Source organism: Oncorhynchus masou, chromosome 23 (genome assembly GCF_036934945.1).
Source record: "Oncorhynchus masou masou isolate Uvic2021 chromosome 23, UVic_Omas_1.1, whole genome shotgun sequence".
Taxonomy (NCBI): domain Eukaryota; kingdom Metazoa; phylum Chordata; class Actinopteri; order Salmoniformes; family Salmonidae; genus Oncorhynchus; species Oncorhynchus masou.
The window spans coordinates 17,948,736-17,962,757 of NC_088234.1; the positions used below are offsets into that span (position 1 = coordinate 17,948,736).

Here is a 14,022-nt window from a genome sequence, read left to right on the forward strand (position 1 = left end):
AATTAAACCAGTCAACGGCAACAGTTCGCCAAGAAAATAGGGTTTTCCAACAGGTCCAGTACTGCGAGATCCATAAATTCAACTAAATGCCCCAAAACCGGACTGGATTGACATAACAGAATAACACCTGTCCTGATAAAAACCAGAAATGACTGCAGATCAAAACACAGTTCTGGCATAACTGAAATTGCAGAGAAAAGCTTAATTGCCAACTATATTGCCTTGCAAAAAATAAAAACCTTATCCTCTCCTCCATTGGTGAATACGAATACATCATTTTGGGACATACAAAGCAAAGCGCCAGTGAGTCTACTGAAGGATTGGGCCTCATCAAGTAGCAAGCAATGAACATTCAAGCTGTGTTGGCTAATCTGGAAATGAATTCCACCAACATTTCCTCTTGTTGCCTAAATCTGTCATGAGCATGACAGTCAAGCCGGAGGTCAGGTGCCACACAAAATCAGTGCTGTATTGATCATGGGTTACTTTATTCCTGATTTCAGATTGTAATGACATATACAGCATACTCACAGCCGCTAATCCCACCACGAGATGCTGCCTGTGTGGAATGGAGTTAGATCAGATCAGCTAGGGCGTTCAAGCTCAACGCCCCAGGAGGAGCAAGAGACTTAAAGCAGCAGTGTATTTCTTCTCAGAACCGCTAGGTGTCAATGTAATCTAATGTAGCGGTCCTGGATGCTAAAACATGCCCCTCTCAAAGCAATAAGAGGCCAACTGAAATAATAGTTTGGAACACATTTAAACCGTAAAATATAAAGGCTACAGCAATTGACTGTTTTAAACACTTTTTTTTTTGGACCATAGGGTGCCGCCCCCAACACCCAAATGGACAAGCCGCTACTGATTCATACTGTACTAAATACCAGTGCGACTGCATTGTCTTACGACAGGTGTCGTCATGCTAGTGCAACCCCCATTGCCTGAATTTCCTGTCTTGAGTAATCCAACAGATCAGTGTGGACGAAGCTGTCAACGGTACGTCTGTACCATAGACCACCTTTACCCTAATCATCATGATCTTAGAGACAGGAGGAGAGAGATGTTCTGAAGGACTTATGTTAAACACTGGAATCTGAACATGTTTTCACTTTATTTTCTTCCCTTCTGGGTAAGGATGGAAAAACGGCATTCTCCAGAATGTTCCAAATCAGAAATCGACAGCGCAAAGGAAACAGCAGATCATCCCATCGGTCACATTTTTCTGATGCGTTCAGGCTCTTTTCAAATCATTCTTTGACAGAAAGCAGGAAGCTGCAAACGTCCCATTTTATTACCTTCACAATGAAAAACACGGACAGTTGTAATAACGACTTTCTCTTGACATAGTGTGGCATGCTTGTACCTTTAATAGTAAAGCAAGTGTTAACAGTTGTCTTATCAAAATAAGGTACAACTTTGTACCCCTCCCCTTACCAAACATTCAGGAATCTGAGGGGACATATAAACAAAACAGGAAAACAAACCGATGGGGGGGGGAGTCTTGAGGATACCCCTGCCTGTCAATGCAGGAACTTTGAAGGAGTGAGCCATACCCCCCTTAACCTGTACCCCCTATCCCTCCCACGCAATACTCCCTAGTCCCTCACGCACTGAATTTGGCCCATGTGTATGCACAAGTGTGTGTGTGACATGTCCCTGTCCTCCAGAGGAGGACTTGGTCTGTGTGTTGATGCATGTATGTTTAGTCCCGACAGGCAGGCCAGCAGCCACCTCAGGAGGCGTTGGTGATTGGTTTGTACTTCTTGAGGCGGGTCCACAGTCCTGTGGAGTAGTTCATCTCAAACACTGTGTCCACCAGCATGGTGGTGCTGCCCGTGCCATCTGCCTTGGGCAGGATCTCTGTGTGTTCACTCAGCTTTATCTGGATAATGTCCCCCTGCTCCGGACACGGGTTCTCTGGAGAAAGAGGGGATAGATCAGTCAGATGTTTTAGAGTGTTAAGGTATAAGGGTTATCTGGAGGAGGGGATAGATCAGTTAGAGATTCTAGAGCAGTGGTTGCCAACCGGTCGATCGCGATCGAGGCATCTTCAAGACATTCCTAGTCGATCACCAAATATTTCTGTAGAAAAGCCAATGAATGATAAAGGCTTGCGCTTGTGATGAGCTGTTGCTGGTAGGTGCACTTGATTCAAAAATCCTGCTCACCTTGTAAGCAAAGTGTTCCCATGAGACAAACTCCATTGGTGGACCGGCAAATCTGTGACTAAATCGAGTGCACCTACTGCGCTGCCCAATCGGATAGCTCAAATCACCGTGGCTACAGAGCTTCCATGACCCTGGCCACAGCCAAGTTTAATAGGCTACTAGCCAACGTCAGATTAAATCACTTTTAAAACCATGACCACAGAGAGACTGTCAACGAATACAGCAAAGAGCTGCTGTTTTCGTGACTGCGTTCATGGTTAAGTTTATATTCAGCAATGTCACTGTTTATTCAACACTTACAAAATGCGCCTCTCCGTACTTCCGTTTGGGCTGCAGCTGCTATGAATGAGTAGCCAAGAATCGATAGCTCTGCTTTTTATTATTTTTAGCAGCTAATACTGTCGATTTTAATATTGAGGAATATTTAACTTTCTCTGGTCATAGTAACAACATGAATTTGTGCATGAGGCAGATGCAATGCGACTTGAGTTTCGCCATCAGGTGGAAGACGGTGCCCCCTCTCTCTGGTCACTCTCACCGGAGGAAAGGAAGGAGAGAGCAGGGACCGTGAGAGGCGGTTGGGAAAAATCATTTTGAATGTTCATCCAACTCGGAATTCCAAGTCAGAAACTCAGGCATCTTTCTAGAGCGCTGACTTTTCGACCTGAAGACCACTGACGTAGTGATTTGACCTCGTTGACTATCAGATGCAAGTACCATCAGTCCAGTAAAATAAAAACGTTAATTATTTAATTTCGTGCTAAACCAACTGATTTCATTATGTTATCAAAGCTTGAGTTTTGAAATATAATATGGTCAGATTATTAACAATATTGGCAGGCCAATCATATAGCCAATATGCTGTGATAATGTGTTAGGGCCAACTGCCCAAACCTCGTTCCTACAAAACTGTTTGCGTGAGGTTAATGTAAAATAAATACATCTCAGCAGTAGATCTCAGCTTGCTTTTTGACTGTGAAAGTGATCTTGACTCAAAGGTTGGTGACAACTGTTCTAGAGTGTTATGGTAGAAGGGTTCCCTGGGGAAGGAGGGGATAGATCAGTTAGATGTTCTAGAGTGTTATGGTAGAAGGGTTCTCTGGAGGAGGAGGGGATAGATCAGTTAGATGTTCTAGAGTGTTATGGAGGAGGAGGGGATAGATCAGTTAGATGTTCTAGAGTGTTATGGTAGAAGGGTTCCCTGGAGGAGGGGATAGATCAGTTAGCGATGTGTGCTGATATGGTAGAAGTCAGACATTTTCAACTAGCAGTGAGGGTAAGAGTGTTGGAAGGTGTGTTTGTGTACACATGAGTAAATAGCCAGTTAGGCTTAGTTCGACCCCCACCAGAGGGCTTGCACATATCCACATCCCAGTCGAACACATTACTAAAACATTACTAGTACGTTAAACTCACAGTATACGACTAGGTGGACATACTCCAGAGAATATTCATAATCCATTGCAAAAAGCTATTACTTTTTACTAAAATGAGGGAGTATTTTGCAGAAAGCAGTACAGTACCTCTGGATCCAGCCATGAAGCCCAGGATGAGTGCTTTCTCTGGTCTGGTAACCTTGTTGGCCGTCTTGAACATTTCCTGAGCAGCATACATCTGGTCTCTCTGAGGTTACACACACAGCGGCGCAGAGGTTACACACCACTAAGGTAGGTAAAACTTCCACATACTGTACTACAATCTCCACAGTTAATGTTTTTATGTAAGCATAGCAGTCTCACATCGTAAGTAGTCCAGATTAGAACGCTCACCCAATATAATGCCTAATTCTAAGTAGAATACTAGTGTGGATATTGGAAGTCCCAATGATGCCTTGAGCCAACTCACCGTGAGCGAGAGGTTCTTCTTGGGCTGGGGCTGCTGGGGCGTGGGCGTCGGGGGCTGTGTGGTGGGGGTCTCGGGCTGCGTGGCAGTGGCGGCGGCCGGGGGGCCGTTGCTGCTGGCAGGGGTGCTGGCTGGCGTGCTGGGCGAGGCGGGGGCGGTGGGGCTGGTGGCAGTGTTGCTGGCGTTGTACATGGGAGTCCTCTGTTTGAACTGGCCCGGGAGGGTGGTGGTGGCAGCTGCAGCGCCGGGCGTGGCTGACTCCTCAGGCTGGCGACCCGACTGCAGGGCGTCACGTCCCAAACCACCTGCGTTCGCTAGAATGAAGAACCAGTTATCGACATGAAACAATCGCTATATCACTGCCAATCTGAGAAGATTGGATAGGAGTAACTACAGCAAATGTGTCTGGAGTACAAGGAGTAGAATGTTAGCACAAACTGACTGATACCCAGGCTAGCCAAATGGAGGGTTACCCTGAGATCTGAGTAACAGCTCTGTAGGCGTCTCTCTCACCTGGCTGTGCCTCTGAACTGGGAATGTAGGAGGAGGAGGGGACCATACTGGGGGTAGACGGCAGGTAGCTCGTAGACGGCAGAGCACTCTCGTTGTTCAACGCACCCAGTTTCTGAAACACAGGAGAAGTGGGTCAATACCTCTATATAAGTTGCATTACATTGTGTGAGTTAGTAAGTGTGTGAATGACGTTGAGTGAGTGAGTGTTCCTACCTGTGTAGATACCAGTCCAGCAGCATAGTCTGGTGTAGCGTTCTCCACCACAGCCTCCTCTTTAGCAGCTTTCTCCCCAGCCTCTGTTTCTGTACACACAGAGACAGGGCGCCATAAGTGGTTTAAGTGAAGACATTCAACTTTTTCTAAACAATTTCAACTTCTCTTGTCCTGAATGTTGTAGGAAATACCACTAGCACATAATCATTAATAAGAGTCAGTGAGTCTGAAGGATGGTGAGCAACAGTAAAGACTGCTAGCTAGAGAGGGATAGATGGAAATAGAAAAGGCAGTTACCCAAAGTCTTCCTTCTCCTCTTTGCCTCTCTACCAGCTCCCACCATATCCAGCTCTGAGATGTCTAACAACTGGGGAACAGAGAATAATGTGCATCAGCTTCTCTTGACACATTTGAACACAAACTATGTAGGGAGCCATTTGGGACACAGCCCATGCCACTTGTTAAGCCCCCTTAGTCACCTTGACCCCCCTCTCCTTGCGCAGGGGTGTCCGTGCTGGGGCGATGGGTGTGCGGTTGCTGGGGGGGCTGAACATGCTGGGGGTGGTGGGGCTGCGGAACGGGGCTTTGGGGATCCCCTTCAGGGGTGCTGGAAGGAAGGGTAGAAAACATGATAACATGATCTCAGCAACCACTCAGATACCAGTGGGTATTAATCAGGTTTTCCGTTAGGAAAATGTGGTGCCGGACATTTGACTGGCAGCATTTACATTGACCGGACATTTGAGAAATTTACCAGACTGCATTGGGTGTGTAACCCGATTAGGGCGTCCACCCACAGTGCTCAAAATGACAGAAAATCACATTTAGAGTATGGTAGTTCATCTGAACCGAACATGCAATTTGAAGATGCTAGAATAACTGTCCACATTTACTTTTCCTCAGCCAACAAGACGAGTAACGAACAGCAAAATCACTAGCGTATGTCAATCTACTATCTCCCATAGTAGAAAAGTTGACCTACTCTATTTGTCAGCTTGTCGTTCTGTGCGACAAAGAAATGTCCTATTCCAAAACAGACACTGGGGCAGTTGTGGGGCAATGGAGCCCAAATTCATACAACCAGTAAGCCTAAGATACTTTTAAAAAACCTGCTAAAAAGCAATGAATCTGACGCGACAGATCAGAACGTTTAGCTTAAGTTGAATAACTATAATTTCTTCACATCATAAAGTGCAGTGATGCACAGATACAGATTGTTTAATAGTCACATGTACAGGGTTGCAGGTGTGATGCAGGACTAAGTGAAATAAAATTATGCAAAAAAAACAAATAGCACGATATACACATCATAACTGTAGCAGTGATGAATAAAAACATCATATTGGGGTGGAGGCAGAATAAAGACCATAGGGAGAGCAACGTGACCATTGAGGGGGGTGTGGGGACCAAGTGAAATAAAAACTAAATAATTACAAAAATTCATAATATACACATTAACAACTGCAACAGTGATGCAGGCTATTGGGGTAAGGGGGAATGTCCATAGCAGGGGTGGGAGAGCAGCAGGTAATGTAAGTGACCATTGACGGCGGGAAATGTCCATAGGGGGAGTAGTTGGGGGAAAATACACATGGGGTTAGTAGCAGTGGGGAGGCTGGAGCAGATCGCTGACTCGTGGTGGATATTCAGCAGCCTGATGGTCTGAGGGTAGAAACTATTGTCCAGTCGGGCCATGTCTGAATGATTGAACAGGGCATGGTTTGGGTGGCTGGGGTCCCTGATGAGCTTCTTGGCCTTCCTGTGACCCCTGGTGCTTTCAGCTGCACGTATCGCCATCTAAAGAGTCCTGCGGTCTGCGGCAGTGGAGTTTCCGCACCAGGCTGTGACCCAGCCCGACAGTATGCTCTCGATGGTGCTCCTGTTGAACACTGAGGGCCCTCGGGGATAGGCCGGATTTCTTCAGCATCCTGTTTAAGAATCTCTGTCGTGCCCTTTTCACTACGGTGTCCCAGTGGTTAGATCATTTCTGCTTCTCTGAGATACGTACGCGGAAGAATTTGAAGTTATTGACTGTCTCCACGGCGGCCCCGTTGATGGTGATGGGGGCGTGTCCAGCCTGGTTCCTCCTGAAGTCCACAAATCAGCACCTTTGTTTTGCTAACATTTGAGGGAGGTTGTTTACCTGGCACCATGCCGTCAGAGTGCCTACCACCACCCTGTAGGCTGTCTCGTTGTAGTTGGTAAATCAGGCCAACTACTGTCGTGTCATCAGTGAACTTGATGGAATTGGAACTCTGAGACCACGCAGTCGTGGGTATACAGGGAATACAGGAGGGGACTGAGGACACACCCTTGTGGGGCCATGTTGAGAATCCGTGTAGATGAGGTGCCTACCTTCACAACCTGGGGGCAGCCAGTCAGGAATTCCAGAATCCAGTTGCACAAGGCAATTGGCTACACGCGAATGTTCATTCCATAATGCAATTAATGGGGAAACACTGTCAAAAGCGCACTGCACACGCACTGCTAATATGACCAGGATTCTACTTTTGGATACTGGACATTGAAGGAAACAAATAGAACATGAGAGAAATAGACTACTGGTTTCATTGGCATATGGAAGTCTTTATAAAATAATTGCCTCCATGTTTGGTCGGATTTTGGATACAGGATACTTTGAAGGTAAGACATGCGGAATCGTTGCCATCAAAAGTTTATTTTTTAAACACACAATTACATTTAGAATTGTTCCACAATGATTGTGCTAATAAAAGCATGTTTCAATCCAGCAGCAATAAATTACTTGAGGTGCTGTAGCAGCATCTCTTGCGCTATTCATTTCGATTACAGGCTAAACCCTGGTATAAATGGTATAAGTGCTCATAGGCTTAGTCTTGGCAACAACAAGAAGTGTCAAACTCACTGGTGGTGTCCATCTTCTTGACCAGGCCTCTTCCTTTGGCGTGGAAAGGCACTCCCGCTGTCTTCTTCAGCTGTTGAGCCGTCTCTGTGGCTGAAAACACAATAACAATGAGCCAATGGGGTGTATTAAATCAGTGAACATTTAGCAACAGAAAACATTTTAAAACTAAAATAACATTTTCAAATGGACCAATTCCAGTAGGTCCTTCCTCGTTTCATTCTGTTTACTTCCGTTAGGCTCCTAGTGAATACACCCAAGGGTGCTGTTCATTAGGCACCTGACAGAAGAAAACTGACAAACAGGGAGGGACTACATTAACTTGTCCAATAAGAAACGCTCATGTTTGTTTTCCAGCGAGTGCGGCAATTAACATGAGTCATGACCATTCATCAATGTGACAAAAAGACCATTCAACTTTCTGTAAAATTAGCACAAATGAGAGGAGACCTGAAACATGGGGAGGCATTTCAACAGTCTAAAGTGGCTTCCTTTTCTCATCTGCTTTCCTTCATCTGCACTAATAACAGTAAATGGACAGGAGGGGGACCTGATCCCAGATCAGCACTACTAATCTGAGACGTTCGATACATTTGTCCCCAGATGAAGATGCGGAGATTGAGGTGAAGAGACGAGGTGGCCATTTTAGACTCTTGTCATGTACCCTTGGATGGAGTGAAGTGTCCTATCTTACATTTCTGCAGCAGCTCTGCCCTGAGCGTGGCACTCTTGGGCTTCCTCTTCAGCTGGAAGTGTTTGACGGGGGGCGTGAGTGGGCCCACCAGCGTGGTCAGGGCGCTCTTGTTCAGGTACTGGCACTCCAGAGGGAGCATGGCTGACGCCTCACACTCACTCACTGCAGGGAGGAGAGCAATCAAAAGCATTTATTTTCTTGTTTATTACATCTCTAAATGCATCTTGAATGCTTAATTAAGCCCTTTATACATCAGCAGCCAACAGTGTTTTTACAGTAACTTGACCTAGACCCCAAAGGGTAAGCGAAAGCTGTTAGTACACATGCCTGTCTGCATCATGCTATAACCAATCAGTACCTCTACATACATGTGCACAGGTGATAAATAAAAAGTGCATAATGACAAGTAGTCTAGAGCTCAGCAATTCACTGCTCATGTACTGAATACAAAAAACGATTCTCCACTCTGATACACGACCAATCAACAGGTGAGTGTAGAGCAGCACCAACATGCTGGAAAATGTATTCCATTTGAAATGGGCACAAAAAAAACAAAAAACTAAATCATTCATTCCAGTGACAACGCTAGAACCATGAACCTCAATGACTCCTGCTGTTCTCATTTTCCCCCTTGACTAGTGACTCCTGACATATGGTAGTGTACCCACCTTTCTCCCGGAGTTCCCCCAGGATGTCCTGTACATTAGGGTTCTGCTCCTCCAGGTCCAGGTTGAGGGAGCCCGTCTCAGGGAAGGACTTTAGGATGTCTGCCACCATCAGTACCCAGGGCTCAGAGTCCACCGTGGCCAGCTGGATGATCTCGGACAGGGCCTCCTTCATCTGCACAGATAGGGTCAGGGAGGTTGTGGAAGTGTGGAGGGCAAGATTCAAAAACTTTATTGAGCAAATCTTGTGGAATGGTAATGTGTTTTTAGGCTTTACATGCATGCATGGCTCACAGTAGGCCTTAAGCAGTTTATACAAATGGTATAGAACAAGGTATAGAAATAAACTGAACCTAGAATCTCCATGGGGCAGAGGGTGGATATGGAGGTTAGAGCAGGGAACGGAATTTGAATATCTATCTATGTATATATAACACCTGGACACTTGTCAACTACACCACCAGTTGAGGCTCCTCAGAGGAGGATAGAGAGGACCATCCTCCTCAGTGAATTTCATACAATTTAAACGTTCCAAAAGTTAAACATTTTTGATAACTACACTAAATATGTTCACGTCACCAAATAATTTATTAAAACAGTTTTGCAATAAAGTCTACAGCAGCCTCAACAGCACTCTATAGGGTAGCACCATGGTGTAGCCAGAGGACAGCTAGCTTCCGCCGTCTTCTGAATACATTGACTTCAATACAAAACCTAGGAGGCTCATGGTTCTCACCCCACTCCATAAACCTACACAGTAATTATGACAACTTTCGGAGAACATCCGCCAACCTATCAGAGGTCTTGCAGCATGAACTGACATGTCCACCAAATCAAAGGATCAGAGAATGAATCTAGTACTGAAAGCATAAGCTTCAACTAGCTAGCAGTTTAGTGCATAACATGTTATGAGTAGTTGACTCAGAGAGGAAAAAGACAATAGATGAACACTTTTGAACAAATTCATTAATTTTTTTTTTAAAGAACTTAGCTAGCAAATGCAGCTAGCTAGTTTAGCCTACTCACATGGATACTATGACTGTCCAACACAGCACTAGAACAGGTACGTTTTTGGTTTTACTCATTTATTGCCACCGGAGCCAGCTGGTGTAAGCGCTAAACTGCTTACTGACTATACACTAACGTTACTGCATGATTGAAGTAGGTTTACTAATGCTTTAGTTCTGTTAGCTATGCTGACTATGGTTACTTTAGCTAATATTAAAAAATATATATTTTACCTTTGTGTAACTAGGCAAGTCAGTTAAGAACCAATTCTTATTTTCAATGACGGCCTAGGAACAATGGGTTAACTGCCTGTTCAGGGGCAGAACGACAGATTTGTACCTTGTCAGCTCGGGGATTTGAACTTGCAACCTTCCGGTTACTGGTCTAACCACTAGGCTACCCTGCCGCCCCATAAGGTGACAACGATGTAGGCTGTGTTTAGCGGTTATCATATGGTTTGGCTTGGGAAGGTTTTTCGGCTGGTCACATACAGCTGATGCATTGAAGTCCACAAACGAAGGGAAAAGGTGAGAGGAGGCGAGCGCATAGATGCCAGAAGGAATACAATGTGGCTGCTATGAAAGTGAACTGGGTTTACACGTGATCAGGGGTGTATTCAATCCACCGATTCTGTTGAAAACGTTTCTTAAACGGAAGCAAATGGAACAAAACGGGGATAAACGTACCTGAATCTGTCCAATAGAAACTATTGTTTGCACCTGTTGGACTAATGATTACACCCTATGTAAGCTAGATGCACGCAAGAGTGTGCAAGGCAGTATTGAATGTGTCACTGTCTGTCCATGCTTCACTGTCTGTCACCTCATTTCTCTCGACCTATGTCCACCAACGTTGTAAACTTTCATTCATTGTCTAGGTTGTAGCAACCTCATGATGGGTATAGGGGAAAATGTTGTATCATGTAGTATCCTAAACCTATCAATTTGACATTGATCTGGGTGAATGGAATATGAATGGCAGTCATCCAATATGCTGTAATAGAAATAAGGCCAAACTAATAAAAAATAAAAATGTCCTCCCTCATCATAAACGGCACCGACCGCCACTGTACCACTCCTGCCATATAGAGAGTGTACTGACTTTCTGTTTCCTGGCCTGGTGGGCTGTCAATTGCCTTACAAGGCCATCATTGGGAGGCCCTTAAACCTAGGTTCCAAGCTCAGCAGGCTGCAGTGCAGGGGACTTCATGGCCTCCATCATAGATAGACAAGGCCAGGCACATCACAGAGAACCCTGCACACAATCTGGTCCAATATTTTGAGCTGCTGTCCTCCAGAAGGAGATATAAGGGCCCACTGTTCAGCAAAAATAGGAGCAAGGTAAGTTTCATTACATCAGCCACCAAGCTGCTGAACAGTGGGACATAGGCCCAATATATGGTCAGACAGAAGGCTGCAGGAACTGTGAATGTGTGCGTTAAGCTAAAAAAAAAAAGTTTTTTAAAAGGCAGCATTTAAACTGACAGCCCAATTCTGATCTTTTATCCACTAACTAGTCTAATCAGATCAGCTAAAAATCTGATTAGTGGAAAAAATGATCTTAATTGGGCTGCCTATGTAAACGCAGCCCTATTAACTTTCCAGTGTTTTTGTGTATTTGTATTCTGATCACACAAAATGAATTTCCATGTAAATGAACAATAAGGTATATTCAATCGCACACAGAAGCTACAACTTCTGTGGTGCAGAATGTCAACCAGAGCCGACTCCATGAAACTTAGGAGTGCAAAGAACTTTGGACTAATTTTAATAATTAGAGATAATATATGACAGGAGATACTGATTTTGTTATGGTCATAAAAAATGGAAGTGACAAGTCTAACTGTATAGCCTACATGTAGCTAATTCAATCGCTTACCGGTATTAATCACGGAAGTAGAATGGGTAAACAAAGCAATCTCGAGACATTTTATGGAATGCACCTGGTTTACAACACTGGTTGTAGACCAGTTGAGATTTATTTAACAAAGCTTAATAGAAAGTTTAACTGTTGATAGCTGATTTGAAATAGAGCAACAACTATTTCAAAGGTCATCTCCCACTAGTTTGGAATTGTGACCGAGCTAGCTCGCTGGTTACACCCTCAAATGGCACTACCTGGCAGTCCAATCCAAAATGAAATCTAGAATTCGCAACAAAGCCTCCTTCACTCATGCTGCCAAACATACCCTCGTAAAACTGACTATCCTACCGATCCTTGAATTTAGAGATGTCATTTACAAAATAGCCTCCAACACTACTCAGCAAATTGGATGGAGTCTATCACAGTACCATCTGTTTTGTCACCAAAGCCCCATATACTACCCACCACTGTGACCTGTATGCTCTCGTTGGCTGGCCCTCGCTTCAAATTCATCGCCAAACCCACTGGCTCCAGGTCATCTATAAGTCTTTGCTAGGTAAAGCCCTGCCTTATCTCAGCTCACTGGTCACCATAGCAGCACCCACCAGTAGCATGCGCTCCAGCAGGTATATTTCACTGGTCATCCCCAAAACCAATTCCTCATTTGGCCACCTTTCCTTCCAGTTCTCTGCTGCCAATGACTGGAACGAATTGCAAAAATCACTGAAGCTGGAAACTCATATCTCCCTCACTAACTTTAAGCATCAGCTGTCAGAACAGCTTACAGATCTTTGCATCTGTACATAGCCCATCTGTAAATAGTCCACCCAACTACCTTATCCCCATATTGTTATTTATTTATTTGCTCCTTTGCATCCCAGTGCACATTCATCTTCTGCACATCTATCACTCCAGTGTTTAATTGCTAAATTGTAATTATTTTGCCATTATGGCCTATTTATTGCTTTACCTCCCTAATCTTACCTCATTTGCACACACTGTATATAGACGTTTCTATTGTGTTATTGACTGTAGGTTTGTTTATTCCATGTGTATCTCTGTGTTTGTGTCGCACTGCTTTGCTTTATCATGGCCAGGTCGCAGTTGTTCTCAACTGGCCTACCTGGTTAAACAAAGGGTGAACTAAAATATATTTAAAATAAAAATAAAAAAGCGAAACCACCTGACTAAAAAAAACTGACAACTTCAGCATTTCAATGATCCTCAGACAAATCAGATTACAAATACGACAACACTACAAACAGGTCCTATGCAACATTTTAGGTTAGCTAACTAACGTGGTGTTTATGAAAAGAAGGCATGTGCATTAGGTAAACAAAACAGAAAACATACGACTGAACAGAATTAGCCTAGCCGCAAGAGTTAGCTACCTCCGGTCTGTAGACACTTACCTACACAGCTGACGTTAGCAGCTGTCTAGCTAACCAAGGAAGCGATCGATGCGGACTGCTGGCTATCGATGGTTTTACTTGAGTAGAGAACACTGTGTAATGGATGTTGACTGTCTGCAACGCCATATCTAAGGCTAAGTATACATTTGAAACAGCTTGTAAGCATGGTGTCCATTGACGTTACAACTATACTTCCCGCTCAGGAAACATCAGCTAGAAACTCGGTCAAGGCTGCCTGTTGCATAATCCCATCTAAACTAGCTACTTAGTGCTCAATCAGTCATATCAACTCGCGTAACGTTACCCACCTCGTCAACAGTCCGTCTGGGAAGATGCAGCATCCCTAGCAAGAGTTTTAGCTTAACTGGAGGCGACAAACTCGAAAAACACAACCGTATATTGTCGATAACTGAAACGGTGAGGAGTGAAGCAATACTAGAAGGCGCCCAAAGCTCGTCTGTTGATCCTAGTTTATTATGGAGCCACAGACCGGTGTCGCTGTCCTTCATCGACGCCATCTTGGAAAAAGAAGTGTATTGAGTTCGGGCATTTTAACAGGCTACCTAAGAAAACAGAACTGTTAGGACCCACCCACATGTTCATATCGGGGAGAGCGAAATAAACTCACCTCTCTCTTACCTGTCCTCAAAAAATATTGTTTTACAGGGCCTTTTGAAATAATTACTTTACAGAACACTTGGGGTGTACAATAGCATTGCATTTATTTACCATTCATTTCGCGTGTTAGAGTTATGCAACTAAA

At 44.4% G+C, this 14,022-nt stretch overlaps 1 protein-coding gene across 2 annotated transcripts; it reads right to left on the reverse strand.

Annotated features, from left to right (window-relative positions):
- Positions 1 to 1,265: 1,265 nt before the first annotated feature.
- Positions 1,266 to 13,784, reverse strand: LOC135510477 (negative elongation factor A-like). 2 transcript variants are annotated; one of them, XM_064931445.1, is made up of 11 exons: positions 13,568 to 13,784; positions 8,980 to 9,151; positions 8,312 to 8,473; positions 7,621 to 7,710; positions 5,216 to 5,343; positions 5,034 to 5,103; positions 4,737 to 4,825; positions 4,524 to 4,635; positions 4,014 to 4,324; positions 3,692 to 3,791; positions 1,266 to 1,917 (listed from the first exon to the last, which is right to left on the reverse strand). In XM_064931445.1, the coding sequence occupies exons 1-11, from the start codon at positions 13,775 to 13,777 to the stop codon at positions 1,733 to 1,735; spliced, it is 1,629 nt and encodes a 542-aa protein (XP_064787517.1). In that variant the 5' UTR covers positions 13,778 to 13,784; the 3' UTR covers positions 1,266 to 1,732. The 2 variants fall into 2 exon arrangements, with proteins under 2 accessions (XP_064787517.1, XP_064787520.1); XM_064931448.1 differs by lacking the exon at positions 13,568 to 13,784 and adding an exon at positions 13,260 to 13,489.
- Between the last annotated feature and the right edge of the window lie 238 nt (positions 13,785 to 14,022).

Excerpts from the sequence above, each read along its gene's own strand:
- LOC135510477 (XM_064931445.1), bottom strand. The coding sequence starts at position 13,777 with ATGGCGTCGATGAAGGACAGCGACACCGGTCTGTGGCTCCATAATAAA. Across the intron at positions 5,344-7,620 it reads CAAGAAGATGGACACCACCA|CACCCCTGAAGGGGATCCCC; the intron begins GTGAGTTTGACA and ends CCTTCCTTCCAG. Across the intron at positions 4,325-4,523 it reads CAGTTCAGAGGCACAGCCAG|CGAACGCAGGTGGTTTGGGA; the intron begins GTGAGAGAGACG and ends TCTTCATTCTAG.